This window comes from Muntiacus reevesi, chromosome 1 (genome assembly GCF_963930625.1).
Source record: "Muntiacus reevesi chromosome 1, mMunRee1.1, whole genome shotgun sequence".
Classification (NCBI taxonomy): domain Eukaryota; kingdom Metazoa; phylum Chordata; class Mammalia; order Artiodactyla; family Cervidae; genus Muntiacus; species Muntiacus reevesi.
In genome coordinates, this window is record NC_089249.1 from 112201352 (window position 1) to 112221453 (window position 20102).

General features: G+C 37.9%; 2 protein-coding genes across 2 annotated transcripts in view; both read right to left on the minus strand.

Moving 5' to 3' along the window:
- Nucleotides 1-288: 288 nt before the first annotated feature.
- On the minus strand, nt 289-2115 carry LOC136146328 (lysophosphatidylcholine acyltransferase 2B-like). Its single transcript, XM_065905192.1, has one exon. It carries the CDS (start codon nt 2113-2115, stop codon nt 289-291), a length of 1827 nt encoding a protein of 608 aa, XP_065761264.1.
- Nucleotides 2116-4684: 2569 nt separating this feature from the next.
- EPHX4 (epoxide hydrolase 4) overlaps nt 4685-20102 on the minus strand; it is a 31474-nt gene continuing 16056 nt past the window's right edge. Inside the window, exons 6-7 of the mRNA XM_065927852.1 lie at nt 16875-17023; nt 4685-4916 (exon numbers count right to left, since the gene is read on the minus strand). Coding sequence (XP_065783924.1) covers nt 4685-4916; nt 16875-17023 — 381 coding nt within the window. The remainder of the gene's footprint in view (nt 4917-16874; nt 17024-20102) is intronic.

Consider the following 20102-nt stretch of genomic DNA (forward strand, 5'->3'; position numbering starts at 1 on the left):
AGGCACCATGCTGAGTGAACAAAGTTACAAGCAGATTTCTTATTTTTCTACCTTTAGACCACACTGAAACAAACTTACTATCTTAAGAAGAAAATTAGGTACTATAAAATCAAATTGAAATATATATTTCTTAAGTAAAATTTAAATATCATAATTAAGTACACAGGCCACTTAGAATAAAAACCATTGTGTTTTTCCTCAAAGGATAATTTTTATTTCAATCATAGTTTCAACTTGGACGTTACTTTCACCATTTTCAGGGCTGACTTTAACATCTGAATGCAATCATCAAGCCTGTACTGGTTGTGGTAATGAATATACATAGGCCGCCTGGAGGTCTAAGTATGAACTAAATAACTTGGCATATACTGGATGCTTCAGGGCAAATGTCTTAAAGGTCCTGTATGAAATGTGGTCTGAGTCTGGTCCAGCTATCTCCTGAAAGAGTGTGGAAACGTCAAGATCTGGTACTCCAAAAGCTGCCCGAAGTATAGCTGCTAATTCCTGTTCAGTTATGAAACCATCTTTATCAAGATCAAAAAGCTTAAATGACATTTGCAGAATCTTTTCAGTGTTGACAGGATTGCATAGGACAGTCAGACCTATCACATACTCTCTGAAGTCTATGGTGCCATCTTTATTTCTGTCAAAGAGGGCAAAAAGTTGTTGCAAGGGCTCTGAAAGTGGGAGTTTCAAATAATTTGCAAACTCCTCAATTCCTATCTTCCCTCCTTTGGAGGCAACTGCAATTTCAGCATATTTATCCAGGCACTGATGAATATTATCCCAATCTAACTTTAAATTCTGGCTAACTTTTGTAAACTCCACCAAACCAGCTTCCATGGGTAGTTGGAGGTTGCCTGCAGAAATCATCAGTCTGCAGTCTTCATACGTGTGGTCTGTCACGGGCACTCCAAGAGCATTGGCCATGATGATCCTCACTGTGTTGGCGAAAAGGACAGGGTCTCTTTTCTCTTGGGTGTTTGGAATATAGACAGGCATAAACTCAACTTCTACCCTGGTGAATGGTTGACTTAGGGTCAAGATACAGGCCTGGAAGCCTGTAAACCCCTGCCAGGTCCAGGTCACGGTGTCCAGGGGGTTTGGGTACCTGAGCAGCACTGGCTGCACAGGCACCCCTGGAGAGAAGGCCCCTAGTTTAAAAGTGACCAGACAGCTGCGGTTGGTACACACTCCTTCTGGGAAAATCAGGATCTGTGGCCACTTTCTGTTAGATGTCACTCGCTTCAGGATTTCCTCCCGGGTGGTCCTCCTGGAATTGGGGTCATCTCGGGTCACAAGCACCGGCTGCGTCGACAGCAAGAATCTCCCAGCCACCGGGATATTCACGTTCTGACTGGCAGAGACCACCGAGGGTAACCCAGCCACGACGCAGGCGATCGCATCAAAGAAGCTGGAGTGCGGGGCTGCCACGAAGAGGCGGGCCTCATCTCGGGTGGCCTTTTTCCCTTTCACTTTAACCAGGAACCCTGCTAAAAAAAAAGTCACCTGAAACAAGAACTTCAGAGTTGGTCGCATCAGTCTTCTCCAGTGCTTGGCGGGCTTGGTTGGTTGAGCACGACGGCCTATGGTGGAAAGCGCAGCCACGGGCCAGAGGAAGATGAAGAGGAAGGCGATGCAGGACACCCGCACGGGCACCAGCACGGTCCCCATGAGGACGATGCAGGCCCAGCGCCACGCGCTGATACGCGTGTGCTGCGTGAAGGGGTTGTCCACTGCCGGCGGGAACAGGGACTTGATCGTCTGTCGGCTGAAAGCAGATTCCAACGTGGCCTTGGCGTCCAACACCTTAGGCTCGGAGTCCAACGGCGGAGACCTGGAGCTCAACACCTTAGGCTCGGAGTCCAAAGGCGGAGACTTGAAGCTCAACACCTTAGGCTCGGAATCCAAAGGCGGAGACCTGGAGCTCAACACCGCAGGCTCGGAGTCCAACGGCGGAGACCTGGAGCTCAACACCGCAGGCTCGGAGTCCAAAGGCAGAGACGTGGAGCTCAACACCGCAGGCTCAGAGTCCAAGGATGGAGACGTGGAGCTCAACACCGCAGGCTCGGAGTCCAACTTCTCAGGCTCGGAGTCCGAGGTGGGCTGTGCCATGAGGCTGACTTTTCCGTAGTCTCAGGATGCCTGTAGCTTGGATCTGGGGGCAGCCCCCGGAGTGCACCCCTTCCCTATATTTAAGTGGTCTTTCTGTTTGCACATAATTGGAACGCTATGAGGCAATTGTGAGTTAATAGGAAATGATGTATTACCTTTAAAATCAGAAGAATAAAAAATGGTAAATGATGTAACAGGAGAATTAGAACCATATCAACAGTACAATCTTTTCTGCTTTTTTGTAAATGGCCTCCTTTTGACATATATGCTTAGTAAATTATTTTCACATAACAACTTCTGTTGTCTATTATATACCTACTAAGGATCTATCAAATAGATGAATATGTGTTAATCACAACTTTTTAATTTAAATGCCTTTACCAGTCAAGTTTGCTTACTGTGAGATGCTTTGGCAATTGGTAAGTCAAATTTATTTACTCTTCCACAAATTGATTTCTGCAGAGACAGGACTGTCTCTTTATACTGTGTTTAACTGATGGCACCCTTGAGGCTTTATATCTGTTGCAAGCACTCTTCTATGGAAACATCCAGTGAAAATTAGAAAATATCCATTATCATAGGCCAGGATCAGCCATGGCACGTTTTGACCCATATTCTTAATATTAGTCCAGAAGAACTGGTCAGCATTCCAAAGTGACATAAGTAACAAAAACAAGAAGCCTTAAAATCACATTTGTCAGAAACAGGTTTTCATTAAAATAAGTCAGGATTACTTTATTGTGTCATGACACATGGTCAATAAAGTCTTGTTCCTTCCTTAGTTGCTGCCCTTTGAAAATGATCAAGAGGGCAGCATATTCAAAGTTGGTTGAACCAGGCTCTCTGCTATAGCTTGTAGCATCTGCTATATAAAATATTCCTGTTTGCTATATGCTAATTTAAATTCCTTCAGAATTCAAAGTCAAATTGTAGGTTTCTGAAAGGTGTTTCTAATTATTGGAATATACCAAGTTACCCATAAAATAGGAAGAGCAGTATGGATACCAAAGACTGTTAAACAAAATGTGATCTAAGTGGAAAGATTATGGACTTTACAACCAAATGGATCTAGGTCAGATCCTGGTTCTGTTATGCTGTGGGCAGCAATCTCATTTTTACATCTCTAAAGTGGTGATACTCCCTACCTTGCAATGTTGTGAGGTAGAAGTACCTCATACCCCACAGTGTATATAGAAAACTGCACTTTTATTGGTAAACACATGTTGCTAGGATACGATAATAAGAATTTTGAGAGACATTCCACTTCTGTCACTTCTCAGAACTATGCTTAGTGAGTGAAACATTAGGAACACCATTGTAGACTCTAAAAAGCCATGATTTGGCATTGTTTCTGGTTGTCTCCCATTCCAAATGAGAGCAACCCAAGAGAATGAGTAGTAATCTCTCAAGTTGGTGTCATCCTCTATTCTGTAATTCTTCTCCCTTTTTGTGGGGGGGTGGGGGGGGGGACACCCTGGGCCCGGCAGTGAAAGGGTCAAGTCCTAACCACTGGACCAGGGAATTCCTTTCCTACTCTTATTTGTAATGTTCATTACTCTTTTGAACCCTTGTTTAATTTAACTGCATTCCCACGTGGTGCTAGTGGTAAAGAACCCACCTGCCAATGCAGGAAACATAAGAGACGCAAGTTTGATTCCTGGGTCAAGGAGATCCCCTGAAGGAGGACATGGCAGTCCACTCCAGTATTCTGGCCTAGAGAATCCCATGGACAGAGGAGCCTGGCGGGCCACAGTCCATAGGGTCACAAAGAGTCAGATATGACTAAAGCAACTTAGCATGCACACATGCATTCTGTGTATACTTCTTAAGGTAAAGATCAATATTATGATGTTACTTTTCTTTCATATTTCCCCCACAGTGCCTAACAGTGTATCAGATAATTTATTCCTTTTCCTAAATCTCTAACCCATTTAGCTAAAGAATTAAGGCAAATAATTTAATGGACTTGCTTCCCTATAATGTTTAATAATTATGTATGTAAATATAAGAATCTTCATATCCTCTCTTGTTACTCTTCCCGGTGCAAGTAGTATTTATGGCCTATTTTAAGATGCATATTCACCTTGTCATATTTGCTTTCAAACTAATAAATATACTCTAAATCCAAGATATTTGATAACAGAATTTTTTAATGGTTAAAAAATAGTAAAAAGAACTTTTGAACAATAAAATAAAAATTTATACCATTGCACATTTGCCTTTTAATATGGCACAACTAATCTTTAATATACATTTGTAAAAGGCACCATATATTAACAAGGTAAAGAATGCAAAAAAACCCAAAACTGAGCCACTTTCTCCAACTTCCTTTTTGTCCAAGTGTATACATTTTAAGGCAAATGCTTTTCTGTGCAAAATACAACAGAAGAAAATCAACATTATGTTACAAGTTCACACATTCTCAGATTTTTTTCAATATCATTTGTCAGGATACTTATTTATAATAAAGCATATTAAAACAATTTTTTCCTAATAAAACTTAAAGAAGGTGATGAACAATTTTTAAAAATTATTTGGAGATTCCATTATAGATTCCTCATAGAAAAAGTCAATCTTTTCTTCGTGTTTCTTCTTTTAGAAATGTCCATATCAATTTGTTCACTATGTCAGGTTGTTCTTGTTGGAGCCAATGACTGGTTTCTGACAAAATAGTTAGCCTGAAATAGTTTTTAACATAAATCTTTGTGACTTCAGCCATCTCAACGTCCATAAATGCGTCTTTCTCTCCCCACAGTAGTAGTGTTGGAGTGATCACCACGTGATGTTTGAGAGGCAGGCAGCTATAAAAACAAAACACATGGGCTTGAGACTCATTGTAGGAGTTAAAATAACATTTTCCCAAAATGTTTCTTTAGGCCACATATTTTTAAGGAAGGCAGTATCACCACCAAAGGGGTGAAAATTATTTCCTGGGAGAGTGAAAAATTTACACTTTTTAGATATAAGCCAGAAATTACACATAGTACATAAACAGATATTAAAATTTTGTGGGGTGGGGGAAATTATGAAAAAATGTCTAAAAAGGCTCTGAAGGGAGGTGATGACAAAAAATGGTTGAGGGGACTTCCCTGGTGGTCCAATGATTAGCAGTCTACCTTCCAAAGCAAGGAACATGGGTTTGATCCCTGTTCGGGGAACTAGGATCCCATATGCCACAGGGCAAATAAGCCTATATGCTGCTAATACTGAGCCTGTGCTATAACTAGAGTGAAGCCTGTATGCCTCAAAGAAAGATAATAAACAAATACATGACTGAGAAACACCGCATTAGGCAATCAATCCGTATCATAACAAATTTAAAGGTCTATTGAGCAAAGGGCCAGATAAAAGTTTTAATTGGATGAGGATGGCAAAATTGATAATGAAGGTTATAAATTAAATATGAAATTCATCACTTGAAGGATAATTTGCTTTAAAAGGAAACCAGAATTTATGAATGGTGTGATAAAAGGGAACTTTTTTTAAACAGTGTTACTGTTTAAATATATTTTAATTGTTTGTTGGATAATCTAATGCATTTTATGTGAAAATTAGAACTGAAAAGACAGAAAATATATATGGAATGAGCTTTAATATTACATGATATTATATTTTTCAAGGAGATTCTTTTTAAAATATAAAGTTTTTATTACATATTTTCTTAAATACAGAATGATTTAAAGAATAAAATCATGCATAATTGCATCATTTAAAAGATGGTCATTTTCTATGTACACAGTTGAAACCATAAGTACAGCAAATATACAGTTTATACACAATATACATATACAAATTTTATACTAAATTATAACTTTCTTATTTCACAAGGTTTTTCAAAAATAATTGCAAAACATTACTTTATGGCATAATAACCCATAAATGGTTTGACTCTTCCTGTATAATTGAATATTTAGATTATAGCATACCTTAAAAGAAGAGGAGGATGTTTTACATGAAGCTACATGCTACAATGAGCATTTTGTGCCCAACTCTTTGTTGGGATCTCAGATAACTTCTTTAGGCCAGAGCCCTAGAAGTGGAATTCCATATTTCTAAAGCTTTTGACACCTTCTGCTAAGCTGTTTTTCAGAAAGGTGGGATGGTCTTAATTTCACCCCTGTTAACTAAGAATGAGAATGAACATCTAACTAGACACTCTCCAGCACTGGATTATATTTTCACTAGTTATAGAAAAGCCCTAATGTGTGTCTATTTGGGGTTGATAGGATGCTACTGGAATGTGCAGGATATCACATATGTCCACCAAAGATTTAACTTTTGACTCCATGCAAGTGGCCATCATTTGGTTGTAATGCTCCTAAAAATTAAATTCTTTGTGAGTAGGTAAATAGAAGAATTGGGAGGGCTACAGTCCCTGGGGAGTTAGACAGGGCTTAGGAATAATAACTAGGTCAAATTTGGTTCTTACCATCCCCATGAGACATAAGTGTGAGGATACTTCTCATTCATTTCTTTAGTTTCCTTTAGGAGAGATTTTCCTTAAACCCTCCTTGATCCTTGCCCCATCCCTGGCTCCTGAGTGGTGGTTGTTGATTCAGGGTTCTGGACTAAAGACAGTATATAAAATAATATGTCCTGAGGTGAGATTTACTCTCTTTTTCCTTCCCTCTCTCATCAGAGTCGAGGGAGCTGATGGACTGAGGGGCTGAGGAGATTTGAGTTTGCCCCTCAAATTTTCCCACAGGTGAACTGCTCTAAAGTCTAGACTGGGAACAGTTATCAAGACCATTTCAGCTCTCATTTAATATGAAGGCCACAGTCTTCAATCTCTCCTTTATGGGTCATGAAGTTCATATTTTGGTTTTCGTCTGCTAACTCCTGTGTGCTTTCTCAACTGCTTCAGAAACTGGACAGGAAAAAGGGATGCTATTTGTCAGGTCCCCCCAAATACAGCATATGTATTTCTATAAACAGTACATAGAGGTGCCTTGTATTTTTAAAACTTTATTAAGTAGTGTCAGATTGCAGATATCCTTTCACAAATTGCTTCTGTGCCTTAAGATTATATTTTTAAGACTTATCTATTGATGATACATGTAGTTCTTTTTCTTTTTTGATACATGTAGTTCTTCATTTACTTTCACTGTTGTATACAGTGACTACATATACAATGGATCACAACTGATTCATTCTCTTGTTGTTGGACATTTTAAAACTTCCAGTTATTTTGATAATTTAAATAATACTGAGCTCATTCTTGTAACCATCCACTTGTGCCCAAGTGGGAGAGTTTTCTTTCAGTATATCCCCCAAATGGACTTGCCACCTCAGAGAATATGCACATCATCAATATTACTTGATATTATCAAGTTGTTTTCCAAACTGACCATATGCTCCACTCTCAGCATATAAGAATTTGCTTTGCACCATATCATTGCCAACACTTGTTCTCAAAAGTTTAATTTTTTTTTCCAATCAAATGAGTGTAAGGTACTTTGTTTACCTGTTATGGTAGAGACTACTTCCCAAATTTCTTCCCTTCTACCACAGTGATAGAAAATCCAATTATTAGCTGGACAAAGAACCATCCAGAATGAAGACTGACTACATTTCCCAGGGTTCTTGCAGCAAGGTGAGGGTATGTGGTTTATGAGAAATGATTTGGGCATCATCTAAGTTGTGTCCAATATGCCTGCCCCTTTCATTTCTCATTTTCCACTCGCTGAAATGCAGATGTGTTGTTAAACCATCTTGAACCACACAGATAAGGACAATATATGAGGGATGGCAGAATAACAAAATAGAAAGACCGAGATCTCTGACCAAAGAGTGACCTAACAGCTTTGATGACTGCACACAATATAGCCACCATATCAGCCTTAGACTATTAACGCTTTTAATGCCACTGATACTTTAGGTCTTTATCGCAAGCAGTAAAACCTATGTCCCACTACTAAGGTGGAGCATCTTCCATGTTACTGACAGATCCCTTTTTTAAAAAAAAATTATTTTTGGCTGTGCTGGGTCTTTGTTGCTATGCGGGTTTCTCTCTAGTTGCAGTGAGCGGGGGCTACTCTTCTTTGCAGTGTTAGGACATCTCATTGGGGTGACATCTATTGTTGTGGAAGAGCAGGGCGCTTTAGGGTACATGGGCTTCAGTAGTTGCAGCAGTGGGCTCCATAGTTGTGGTTCCTGGGCTCTAGAGCACAGGCTCAACAGCTGTGGTACATGGGCTTAGTTGCTCCAAGGCATGTGGGATCTTCTGGGACCAGGGATTGAACCTGTGTCTCCTGCATTGGCAGGCAGATTCTTTACCACTGAGCCACCAGGGAAGCCCCTAGATCCCTTTTCTGCAAATTGCCATTTTTTGATTGGGTTGTCTTTTCCTTATCGATTTGGAGACATTCTTTATAAACTCTAGATAATAATTCATGATTAATTGTGCATTGCGAGTAACTTCTCCCTATCTGAGGTTGTCTCATCATTTTATGATATTTTTAATATACAGATGTTTTAAATTCTAGTATGGTCAAAATCATCAGTTTCCATATGCTGAACTGTTTGTGTCTTATTTGAAAAAATTTTCCTAGCTGAGGTCATGAAAGTTTTCTCTTATATCATCTTCTAGACATTTGAAAGTCTACTTATCATATTTAGATTTTTTTTATTTCCCTAAGATTTATTTTTTGCTTGGTAAAAGATAGGTATCTAATTTCATTTTATTCTATATGGATATTCAATTGTTCCAAGAAAATGCATTGAATATTTTCACCACTTGTTTTAAATGCTCTCTGTCATACCAAGCTCCCATGTATGCGGTCCCATTAGGGGGCTTTTTCCTCTGCTCTGTTAGTCACTTTGTCCCAGAGTCAGCACCACATCCTGTTTAGTTTCTAGCCTCGCTGTAAGTTTTAAGATCTGACAGGGTTCTGCTGTGCTGTGCTGAGTCGCTCAGTCACGTCAGACTCTTTGTGACTCCTTGGACTGCAGCCCGCCAGGCTCCTCTGTCCCTGGGGATTCTCCAGGCAAGAACACTGGAGTGGGTTGCCATGCCCTCCTCCAGGGAATCTTCCCAACCCAGGGATCGAACCCAGGTCTCCCACACTGCAGATGGATTCTTTACCATCTGAGCCACCTGGGAAGCCCATGAATACTGGAAGAAGCCTATCCCTTCTCTAGGGGATCTTCCAGATCCAGGAATCAAACACAGGTCTCCTGTACTGCAGGTGGATTCTTTACCTAGCCTCCTGACAGGCTTAGTTACCTACCTATTCTTTTCTTTAAAGTGGAATTCTTTAAAATTGTCTCAGCCTTGTGCTCCCCCATACAAATTTTAAAATCAGCTTATTATGTTTCATGAAAAACTTTGACAGTTTTGACTGAAATTTTATTAAGTTTATAGATTAATTTAGGAAAAATCAACAATGTTATGATATTGAAGTTTTCCACTTGTGAAGATGATAAACGAGGGTTATTTTCAGTAGTTTACATCAGAAAGTCTGTATCAATGTTAAAACATTAAAATACTTCTCTATGGGTTAGTAAATAGACAAGGCCCCTATCTCATATTCTTTATTGCTTCCAATACATGTTGATAATCCATAAAGGTCATTTTTTGTTAGAGCCATTCCTTTATACCTAATATTTTTGTTGCTATTGTAGGTATATCTACTTTTTAAAGGTTTTGTAACTGTTGTTGGTTTATAAGATTGTAATTTTTGTATAGTAACCTTATGTATACCAACTTTGCTGAACTATTTTTGTTCTAATAATTTTTTTCTGTAGATTTTTCCTTTCTCTAAATATATAACTACATTGCGTGCCTGCCTGTTCAGTTGCTCAGTCATGTCCGACGCTTTGCAACCCTGTGGACTGTAGCTCACCAGACTCCTCTGTGCATGGGATTTCCCAGGCAAGAATACTGAAGTGGGTTGCCATTTCCTACTCGAGGGGATCTTCCCTACCCAGGGATCAAACCTGCGTCTCTAATGTCTCCTGCACTGGCTAGCGGATTCTTTACCACTAGCACCATCCTGGGAAGCCCATATAACTACAGTGTGTGTGTGTGTGCTAAGTCGCTTCAGTCATGTCTAACTCCTTGCAACGCCATGGACTGTATGTAGCCTGCCAGGCTCCTCTGTCCATGGGATTCTCCAGGCAAGCAAACTGGAGTGGGTTGTCATTCCCTTCTCCAGGGATCTTCCTGACCCAGGGATTGAACCAGCATCTCTCATGTCTCCTGCATTGGCAGGTGGGTTCTTTACCACCGGTGCCCCCAGAGAAGCCCATATAACTATTTTATCTATACATAAACTTCTTCAGTTTTTTGTTTTTTAATGTGCTAGCTAAGACTTTCAATACAGTGGTGAAGAGAAGAGAAGCAGTTATAGCAGACAAGTTTATCTTTAGTCTTTATTTTTCAAGGGAATGTTTTCAGTGTTTCATCACAAGGTATGATGTTTACTACAGGTTTCTGGTAGACAGAAGTACCTTCTGCATTGTTGTCATAATGGAACCATAATATGATTAACAGAATTCCTCTGTCCATGGAATTCTCCAGGCAAGAATACTGGAGTGGATTGCCATTCCCTTCTCCAGGATATCTTCCTGACCCAGGGATCAAACCCTGGTCTCCTGCATTGCAGGCAGATTCTTCTACCATCTGAGCCACCAGGGAAGCCTAACATGATTAACAGAAAGACACTAATAGACATAGAGAATATCAAGTTTAATGGCAAATGAGAAGAAAACTTATAAAGATGATTTTATAAAGCAGGAAATAATGTATTATTCTCTTAGACAGAACTAGGACTTCTCAGGTCCCCCAGTGTCCCATGAAAATACAGTTGTGAACAGTACCACAAAGTATTTTGCCCTTTTAGAGGAGGTTTTTGATCCTCTTGGCCCTGATTCCTGGAATATATTTTTATATGCCTGCCAGTGATCCAGTACAAACCCCTGATTTTTTTCTTGGACAGCTGAGTAAAGCAAATGTCTTTCCCCCAGAAATATCCCTTCTGGCAATTCAGGCTTATCTGAGGTTCACCTTCTATCCTCTGTTTCTAGTGTATAGAGTAGCTAGAAGATGTGTTGGATTTTAATAAATGCTTTTTCTTAGTTTACCTAAATGATCTTATTTTTCCCTTTAATCTGTTAATGTGGTAAGTTAATGGGTTTTAATGCTAAGTTAGGTTTAATTGTTAACGCATGCTAGATTCTGTTTGATAGTATTTAATTTTGAATTTATGGATCTATATTTACAACATAATTTGATCTAATTTCCTGTGTTATACAATCTTTGTCTTGTTTTGTTATGGAAGTTATACCAACCTGAGAAAATGAGCTGAAGTATATACCTTCTTTTTATAATGTCTGAAAGAGTCGAGTCTATTTAAGAGTGGGATTTTCTGGGGCTTCCCTGTTGGCTCATTGGTAAAGAATCTGTCTGCCAATGCAGGAGACATGGGTTTGACCTCTGATCCAGGAAGATCTCACATGCCGTGGAGCAAATAGGCCCATGCACCGCAACTTCTGACCTCATACTCTGGAGCCCATAAGCCACAAGTACTGAAGCACACCTATGAGGCCTATGAGTTGCAACTACTGAAGCCCTTGTACTCTAGAGCCCGTGCGTGCTCCGTGACAAGAGAAGTGATCACAATGAGCAGCCCGCGCGCTGCAACAAAGAGAAGGCCCCGCTCACTGCAACCACAGAAAGACATCACAGCAACAAAGACCCAGTGTAATCAAAAATAAATAAATAATTTTTTTTAAGAGTTGGACTTTCTGAGGTAGAATTTATGTGTAAAACCACATAGGCCTATTTGTATGGGTGTGTATGTATATGTAGTTTGTAGATATGCTTAAATCAATAACCCAATTTCTTTAATGTGTATATCTATTCAGGTTTTCTAGTTCTTCATGAGTCAGTTTTGTGTGTTAAGCTTTCCTTAAAAACTACCCATGTTGTCAAGATTCTCAAATTTATTAACATAAATTTTATATTTTAATATCTGCTGTTTGTACTTATATCTATTTTCTCTTTCCTGATATAGTTCATTCATGCCTTTTTTAAGCCAATCTTGTAAAAAGTTTATCTATATTAATAGTGTTCAAAAAATCTGCTTTTGTTGATTCTCTCTATTGTGTCTTTGTTATTTTATTGTATTAATTTCTGCTTTTTACCTAATTTTATTTTCCTTCTAGTTTACTTTTGTTTACATGTTGTTCTCTTCCAAATATCTTGAGTTGAAGTCTTAGCTCCCTGGTTTTAAATCTTCTTTTCTTAATATAAGCAAGAAAAACCATAAAAATATTTCTTTCTAAGCATTGTTTTAACTGTCTACGGGCTATAATACTTTTTTCTGTTTTTACTAGTTTCTGATATGATTTTTTTGATCCACAAGTAATACAGAAGTTTGAAATTTTTCTGACTGTATTGAGTTTTCTAAAAGTTTGTTGCTGTCAATTTCCCACCACATTGTGTTCAGAGAACACAATCTATATGATATTGATCCTTTGGTTAAGGCTTGCTTTATGGTCCAGTATGTAAAAATCACTCCTTATAAATATGATATGTGCTTAAAAATATTGTGTATTTTCTAATTGTTGGGTGCAGAATTCTAGAGTTGATCATCACATTAAAGATGCTTAAATATATATCCTTATTAATTTTCTGCTTGATTGATCAGCTTCTGAGAGAGGTGGATGAAAATCTCCAATAGTAACTGTGGATTTGCCATTTTTTTCTTGTAAGTCTGTCAAATTTTGCTTTGTTACAAGTTTAGACTTTCAAAAATCTTTTTGCAGGCTATTCCTATAACTAGTCTAGTTCCAAGTTCATTATGATTCCTTGGATCCAAATTTTGAAGAGTCCCTGGATGGAAGTATGGTCCTGGGGAGACCTTAGGGTGACTTTCATATCTGAGTATAATGTACTATACTTTATTTGTAGTCATTATATTTGTATAATCTTGTTTTTAATGATGTACTTGACCTTGATTACTGTATGTAAAAGGAGTCAAGGGTCAGTTGAGCTTTCAGAAGGTTTGAGCTAGATTTAACCTGCAGCAGGGGCTTCTCTGGTAGCTTAGACAGTAAAGAATCTGCCTGCAATGCAGGAGACCTGAGTTCCATCCCTGGGTCGGGAAGGTACCCTAGAGAAGGGAACAGCAAACCACTCCAGTATTCCTGCCTGGAGAATTCCATGGACAAAGGAGCCTGGCAGGCTACAGTCCATGGAGTCGCATGAGAGTCGGACACGACTGAGCAACTAACACCACACTAACCTACAACAATCTAGTTTAAAATTATCTTTTGCCTTTATGTAAAACTGTGAGTTTTGAACTTCACAGGCCTCCATTTTGTTTTGTTTTTTCTCTCCAAGCTAATTAACAGGATTCTAGAGCTTACTCTTGGGAATGCAAGTCCTCCTAATGAATGATCAATCGTTAGTAAAAGAATCTCAAAAAGATGAGAATATTTTCCCTCTTTCCTTTTAGCTACTTAAAACATACTGTTTTGCATCACAAAGCTATCCCTCTGATAAAGGGATAAATTGAGAACATTTTAAAAACAGCATTCTTATCTCCTGTTCAAAACTTAGACTTGTGTGAAAATGTGTTGTTCTGTTTTTCTCTCATAATAACTTTCTTAAAAGTTATTTGTGAAAAGCAAATGACAAAACATGAACTTCAGACAATGTTGCTATATCCTATAAGATGTAACCTGTAGCCTTTGCAATGTCTGCCTTGCTTGATAAATTATTACCTACAAGTATCTTTTGGAACTTTCCGGGTGACTCAGATGGTAAAGAATCTATCTGCAACGCAGGAAACCTGGGTTGGATCCATGGGTCGAGAAGTTTCCCTGAAGAAGGGAATGGCAGCCCACCCGAGTATTCTTGCATGGAGAATTCCATGGAGATAGGAGCCTGGTGGGTTACAGTCCATGGGGTTGAAAAGAGTCCAGGACACGACTGAGTGACTAACACAAGTACCTTTTAAATCAACATCTCTATTTTGCAAAAAATACATATATTTTTATACTGGTACATTTTGTTATTGTTGCTAGTCAAAAAAGAAGATGTGGATTTACCTCTCTTTTCATTCATATAGTCTCATGGATTCCATATTCAAAGAATTTGAGAGATTTTGTTTCATTTAAAGTAACACCTGCTACAACTTTTCTTCATCCTCTTACTTTCACCCTTTTGTGCCTTTGTGGTTTAATTGTGTCTCAATCCATTCTGACATTTTGGTTTTTAACTGGTAGGTGTAACACATTAGTATTTATTGTGTTTATTGACATATTGAAATTATTTTTAACATCTTATTTTGTGCTTTCTATTTACCCTGCTTTGCTTCCTTTTTTTCCTTTCCTGCCTTCTTTTGAATTGATAGTTTTCTAGTCCCTTTCTACTGGTTTGGAAATAATACATTGTATTTCTACTATTTTATTTTACTAGAAAACAAATTATTACATATATATTTTATATGAGTGATTTCCAACTTTATATGTCTACCTATCATTTATCTATCTATATGATTTATACTTCTATTGTACATGTCAAATATAACCCGTCTTTTGTATTTTCATTTATTTTTCTAAGTTACATTCTAGGTAATTCTTTTTAGATCTACCTTCCAATTCATAATCCTCTTTAGCTTGTCTGACCTGCTATTTAACTTACTTAGGGACTTTAAGACTTCAATAACATACTTTTCATTTCCAGAAGTTCTTTTGGTTCTTTTCCAGCCCTTTCCACCTCTCATGATATTTTTTTTATTCTTTACTCATATTTTTATTCTTTCATATACTTAATAATTTAAACTTACTTTACAGTCTTTATTACTTCTATTATTTGAAATTTTTAGGAGTTTTGCTGCAATTGTGTTCTGACTCACTATTGGTGGGTTGGTATTTTTTGTAATTTGGATTATCAACTCATCTTCAGTAGACCTTATCTGTGGGGATATTGTGAGTCTGAATTGAGGTGTATCTCCCAGAGAGATTCTGTCTTTGTTTCTGCATGTTTCCTAGGGAATGTTACCAGCCTATGATGATGTTAAAATATAATTTTTTCTCCTAAGAATTCTAGTATTATGGAAGTAGCATAAATTCAAACCCCTAAACATTTTTAAGGCAGTCTGTGGCTGCTAATATTCAAAGAGAATCTTTTTTCTCCTATGTAGAGTCCAAACTCAAACAAATTTCCATGTCTTATCTTTCACTCTTATTATTTTCTCTCTAGACAGTATCTTCTGAAAAAAAAGCCTCATTTATCTGTTAGTGACTCCAAGATATCACATATCCTCACCCCAGATTCTCTCCTATGAGTTCCAGACCCTCATATCCTACTGACTATTTGAATAATCTAAGGCACCATTTCAAACTCAACTAGTCTAAGGTCAATAACAGAGAAGGCAATGGCACCCCACTCCAGTAGTCTTGCCTGGAAAATCCAATGGACGGAGGAGCTTGGTAGGCTGCAGTCCATGGGGTCGCTAAGAGTCGGAAACGACTGAGCGACTTCACTTTCACTTTTCACTTTCATGCATTGGAGAAGGAAATGGGAACCCACTCCAGTGTTCTTGCCTGGGAATCCCAGGGATGGGGGAGCCTGGTGGGCTGCACAGAGTCAGACACGACTGAAGTGACTTAGCAGCAGCAGCAGCAGCAAGGTCAACATAATTTATGACCTCAAAATGAGTTCTCTTCTAGTACTTTCTGTCTCAGTGATTGGCCTGACTATTCGTAGAGTTGTTCATGGCAGGGATTCGGGAGTTATCTTTGACATCTCTCTTCTCAGTTCTCCATCCAACCCATTACCAACTGTGTCAATTTATCTCTTAAATATCTCTTACATCTACCCACTCTCCCCATCTCTACTGCTTTCAGAATAGTTCAAGCTGCCATCTTCTTTAGCCTGGATTTCTGAAGTTTCGCCACATTCACTCTTTCAACACATTCTCCATATTGAGTGAATATATCCAAATACAAATTGGATCATTTTTCTGCTTGAAACTCTCATTCACTGGCTTCACATTCATGGCTCTTAATATGGTCTGCTTGGCTCTGCTTAACCAGCCACTGCCTACCTCTCGGACTCATTCTCATTCCCTCTCTTCCTGGCATCCTCACTTTCTGTGCTCTGTCTGCCACTTTGTTCCTTAAAACCACAAGCCTTCCATCTTCCTGCACAGCCTTGGAGGAGGCTGTTTCCTTTTTCTGGAATGCCAGTCTCCCTACCCCAAACTTTATTCAGTCAATACCAAACTCATCCTTAACATCCTCGTTCAAACATTATTTCTTCCATTCTCATCCCTTTCTTTCAAAGTCTTTACGTTAGTTTATAACCATACATTCATTACTGCAGTTGTTTGCTTCATGCTGTTTTCTCTACTCAGCTACAAGTTTTGTGCGATCAAGGACCTTGTCTCATTTTGCTCATTAAAGTATTGGTGCTGGCATAGTCCAGAACATAGAAAGTGCTTAACAGATATTTTTTAAATGATTATTTAAAAATATAACTAAAAATATACATCTATTCAAAATCCAAAGGGACAGAAGTGGATAGAGTTATGGATAAAACAAGTTACACCTACATGGGAGATCTACTGTATTATTTTCTTTACTTTTCCATATGTTTAATTTTCTATAAAAAAAGATTATGCAACTTATAAAAATCAAAATAATTTGAGTATTTGGATAAATGGTGAACTTAATCTTAAAAATCAAATATTGGCTCTGTATGGAATGAATATTTTGTTTAACTAAAAAGAACAAATTATACTGACCTGAAGATATTTCGGTAATGGTTAATTGGACCGCTTAATGCTCCAGGCTGAGAAAAAACATAAATATAAGCTTCAAGATCTTCTGTTGTTAGTCGACATCCTTTTCTTCCAATGCCAGTGCTATGACTAGTAAACAGATGCTTCAAAGCCTGGTAAGTGAGAAAAGAATAATTAAGACTTTACAGCTACTTAACAGTAACTAAATATCTGGCTTTTGAAAGAGAATGATGGTCAGCGTGCAGTGATTGCTCCCAACTTCTGCTCTAGCCAGGCTGGAGACCTCATTGTTTACAAGCACATTTTATACATTTCTGCCGACCTGGCTTTATTTTCCCTTTAGTCCCCCATGCACACTTCACCTTTTTTTCCACACTTCACCTTTATGAAAAGTATCCTGTCTTCTTGGTGTCTATTCACATTCTGCTGAGCTAAGTACTATCTCTATCCTTAAGCCTTCCCTAATATTCCAGCTAACAACTGTTTGTCTGTTTACTGACAACAAATCTACCACCACCCCATTTGAACTTCTTTTTGACCACAACCTAGAGTAACAAACACATTTTACATCATGATCCAGTTTCTAAATCTACATATATATTTCTAAAACAAAAGTTTAAAGAAATAACTCTTACACTTATTACAGCATGTAGTGATTATCTTCAATTCTGCTCTACTTTATATTTAAGAATTCAAAATGCAAGTCACTTTACTGAATTGCGAAACTTACATCATGACTCACAAATGGGTCCCCCCTACAATCTGAAATCTCTATACTGGCATTTCTCAAATTGTGTCTCTTAACTAGCTGAATCAGAATTATCAGGATTCTTTTTTAAAAAATTTATTTTTAATTGGAGAATAATTGCTTTACAATAGTGTGTTGGTTTCCGCCATATAAAAACATGAATCAGCCGTAGGTATACATATGTCTGCTACCTCTTGAACCTCCCCCCCACGTCCCACCTCATCCCACTGTCCTAGTTTGTCACAGGGCACTGGTTTGAGCTCCCTGAGTCATACAGGGAGATTCCCATACAGCTGATTCCCACTGGCTATTTGGGATTCTTGTTTAAAATTAGACCCTCAACCCCAAAACATGCTTGCAAAAAACATGTGCAGGAGGTGATTCGTTGCAACATTATTTGTGACAGAAAAAGAATGGAAACAAATGTTTATCAGTGGGTGGGGTAGTGGTGGTTGAATAAACTATGGCATAGCCACACAATGGCATATTAGTGTTTTTAGGACTCTAAGAAAAGATGGAGACACTCTCTATGCAGATGATGGAGTCAACTGCAGGATATATTGTTAAGTGGCAAAACAAAGCAAGGGTGGAAAATAGTGTTTATATTAATAGTATGTTATCTTTTGTGAAAAAAGGAGAAAACAAATATATGCACATTTGCTTATGTTTTTGATAGAAACAATAAAAAGATGAAACAAAACTAGCCAAAATGGTTTTCTATGGGAGAAAGAAGAAATAGAATGGAGATAGAGAAATAGAGATAAGACTCCTCTGAATGTACATTGTTTTATTAGACTTTTAACTTAAAACCATATTTATGTTTCATATGACATCACAGAAGTTATGTAAAAATCCTGTAGTCTTAAATTTGCTTTGGAAATGTGGATAAGAACTCATAATTTTTTTTCTGTCTAAAAAATATGTATGTCCAAATCCAATCCAATGGAAAGATCTAAAAGCAATGAAAACTCAGTAACAATTATCACCTAAATCATGGTCTCTAAATACTATATCCTGCTAATAGGAGCAAGAGTTCCTTTAGTAAATGACTGATTCCAGATCTGGAACAGGACATAAATAATGAACTTAGGAGATCAAGGAAGCAAGCTACTACTGACTAAAGGGCTCTTGTGTCATGTGGACACAGGGGCCTACATGAAGGATTTCATACTTGTAACAAGCTGGGCATCAAAGAGAATAAAGACCATGATCAGTTGATACATCAATTCAGTTCAGTTCAGTCACTCAGTTATGTCTGACTTTTTGCGACCCAAGGGACTATAGCACACCAGGCTTCCCTGTCCATCACCAACTCTGGGAGCTTGCTCAAACTCATGTCCATCGAGTCAGTGATGCCATCCATAGCAAACAGATTTTCAAAAATCATGAACTCATAATGATATGAAAAAAACGTGCATTGGTCATCATTGGGGGTTTCGAGGGCACCAACTCATTACTCTGGACATTGTTTATAAAGGGAAATAATGAAGCATTTATCCTGCCATTCTTGTGGGAACGATATTTCAGAATAACCAAATACAGATGTAGAAAACTCTTCTTTATAGAAGAATTCTAGTTAATAAAAGCGGAAAGAATAATAGAACTAGAAAATCACTATTTTCTAAATGAAGCTAGGCAGTGATGATCAAGGTCTGCTAGAACTATTTGGTGAAATGTTGTTAGGCAATTTGGATAGCCTGACAATTTGTAAACTCACTGGTTAGTATTAGCATTACTAAAACTGGAACAACTAGACATCTTGTGCTTCTTTGACATAATGCATTAGGAAATATACAGTACTACCTATAAAATAATTCTTGTCAAATTAAACCATCAAGCCTCTAGAGCAGTAGCACCTATGAAGTAGGAAAGACAAGGGTTAGCAGAACTAGTTAAATAATACCATGATGAAGGAGTCAGTCAAATCCAGAATATTAACCATTCCTCACGACATATGAACAAATTTCTTCATAAAAAGAAAAAGTGGTGGTAAAAAGAAAAGAACTGTTAAATGATTTTAAAATTCTTAACAACCAAATACAATGTTTAGTCCTTATTTGGTTCCTGATTCAAACAAAGTGTATAAAGACAGTTGAGACAGTTAAGAGAATCTGAAGGGCATTAAATGATATTAAGAAGTTGTTCATTTTCTTAGGTTTGAAAATGGTATAGAGTTATGTTTTCTTTTAAAGTCTTCATTGTCAGAAGTATATGCAGAATTATTTCCAGGTAAAAATACTGTCTTTTTTAACCTCCCTAAATACTTAACACCATGTTGGACAAATAAGAAGCAACCAATTAGCTGAAGAAATAGATACTACACATGACTCTTGGTGTCACTGTAGATGGTACACCAATACCTGCAGGTTTAACTTTGTCTTGGGGTTTTCATTACTCCCAAGGGCTTCCGCTTCTACTATTGTCACACTCTCTCATCTGGCATTCATATTCATTTATCTCTGCATGGAATGTTCTCTAGAAAG

Bases quoted from the DNA above. Each gene is read 5' to 3' on its own strand.
- LOC136146328 (XM_065905192.1), bottom strand. From the start codon at position 2,115: ATGGCACAGCCCACCTCGGACTCCGAGCCTGAGAAGTTGGACTCCGAG.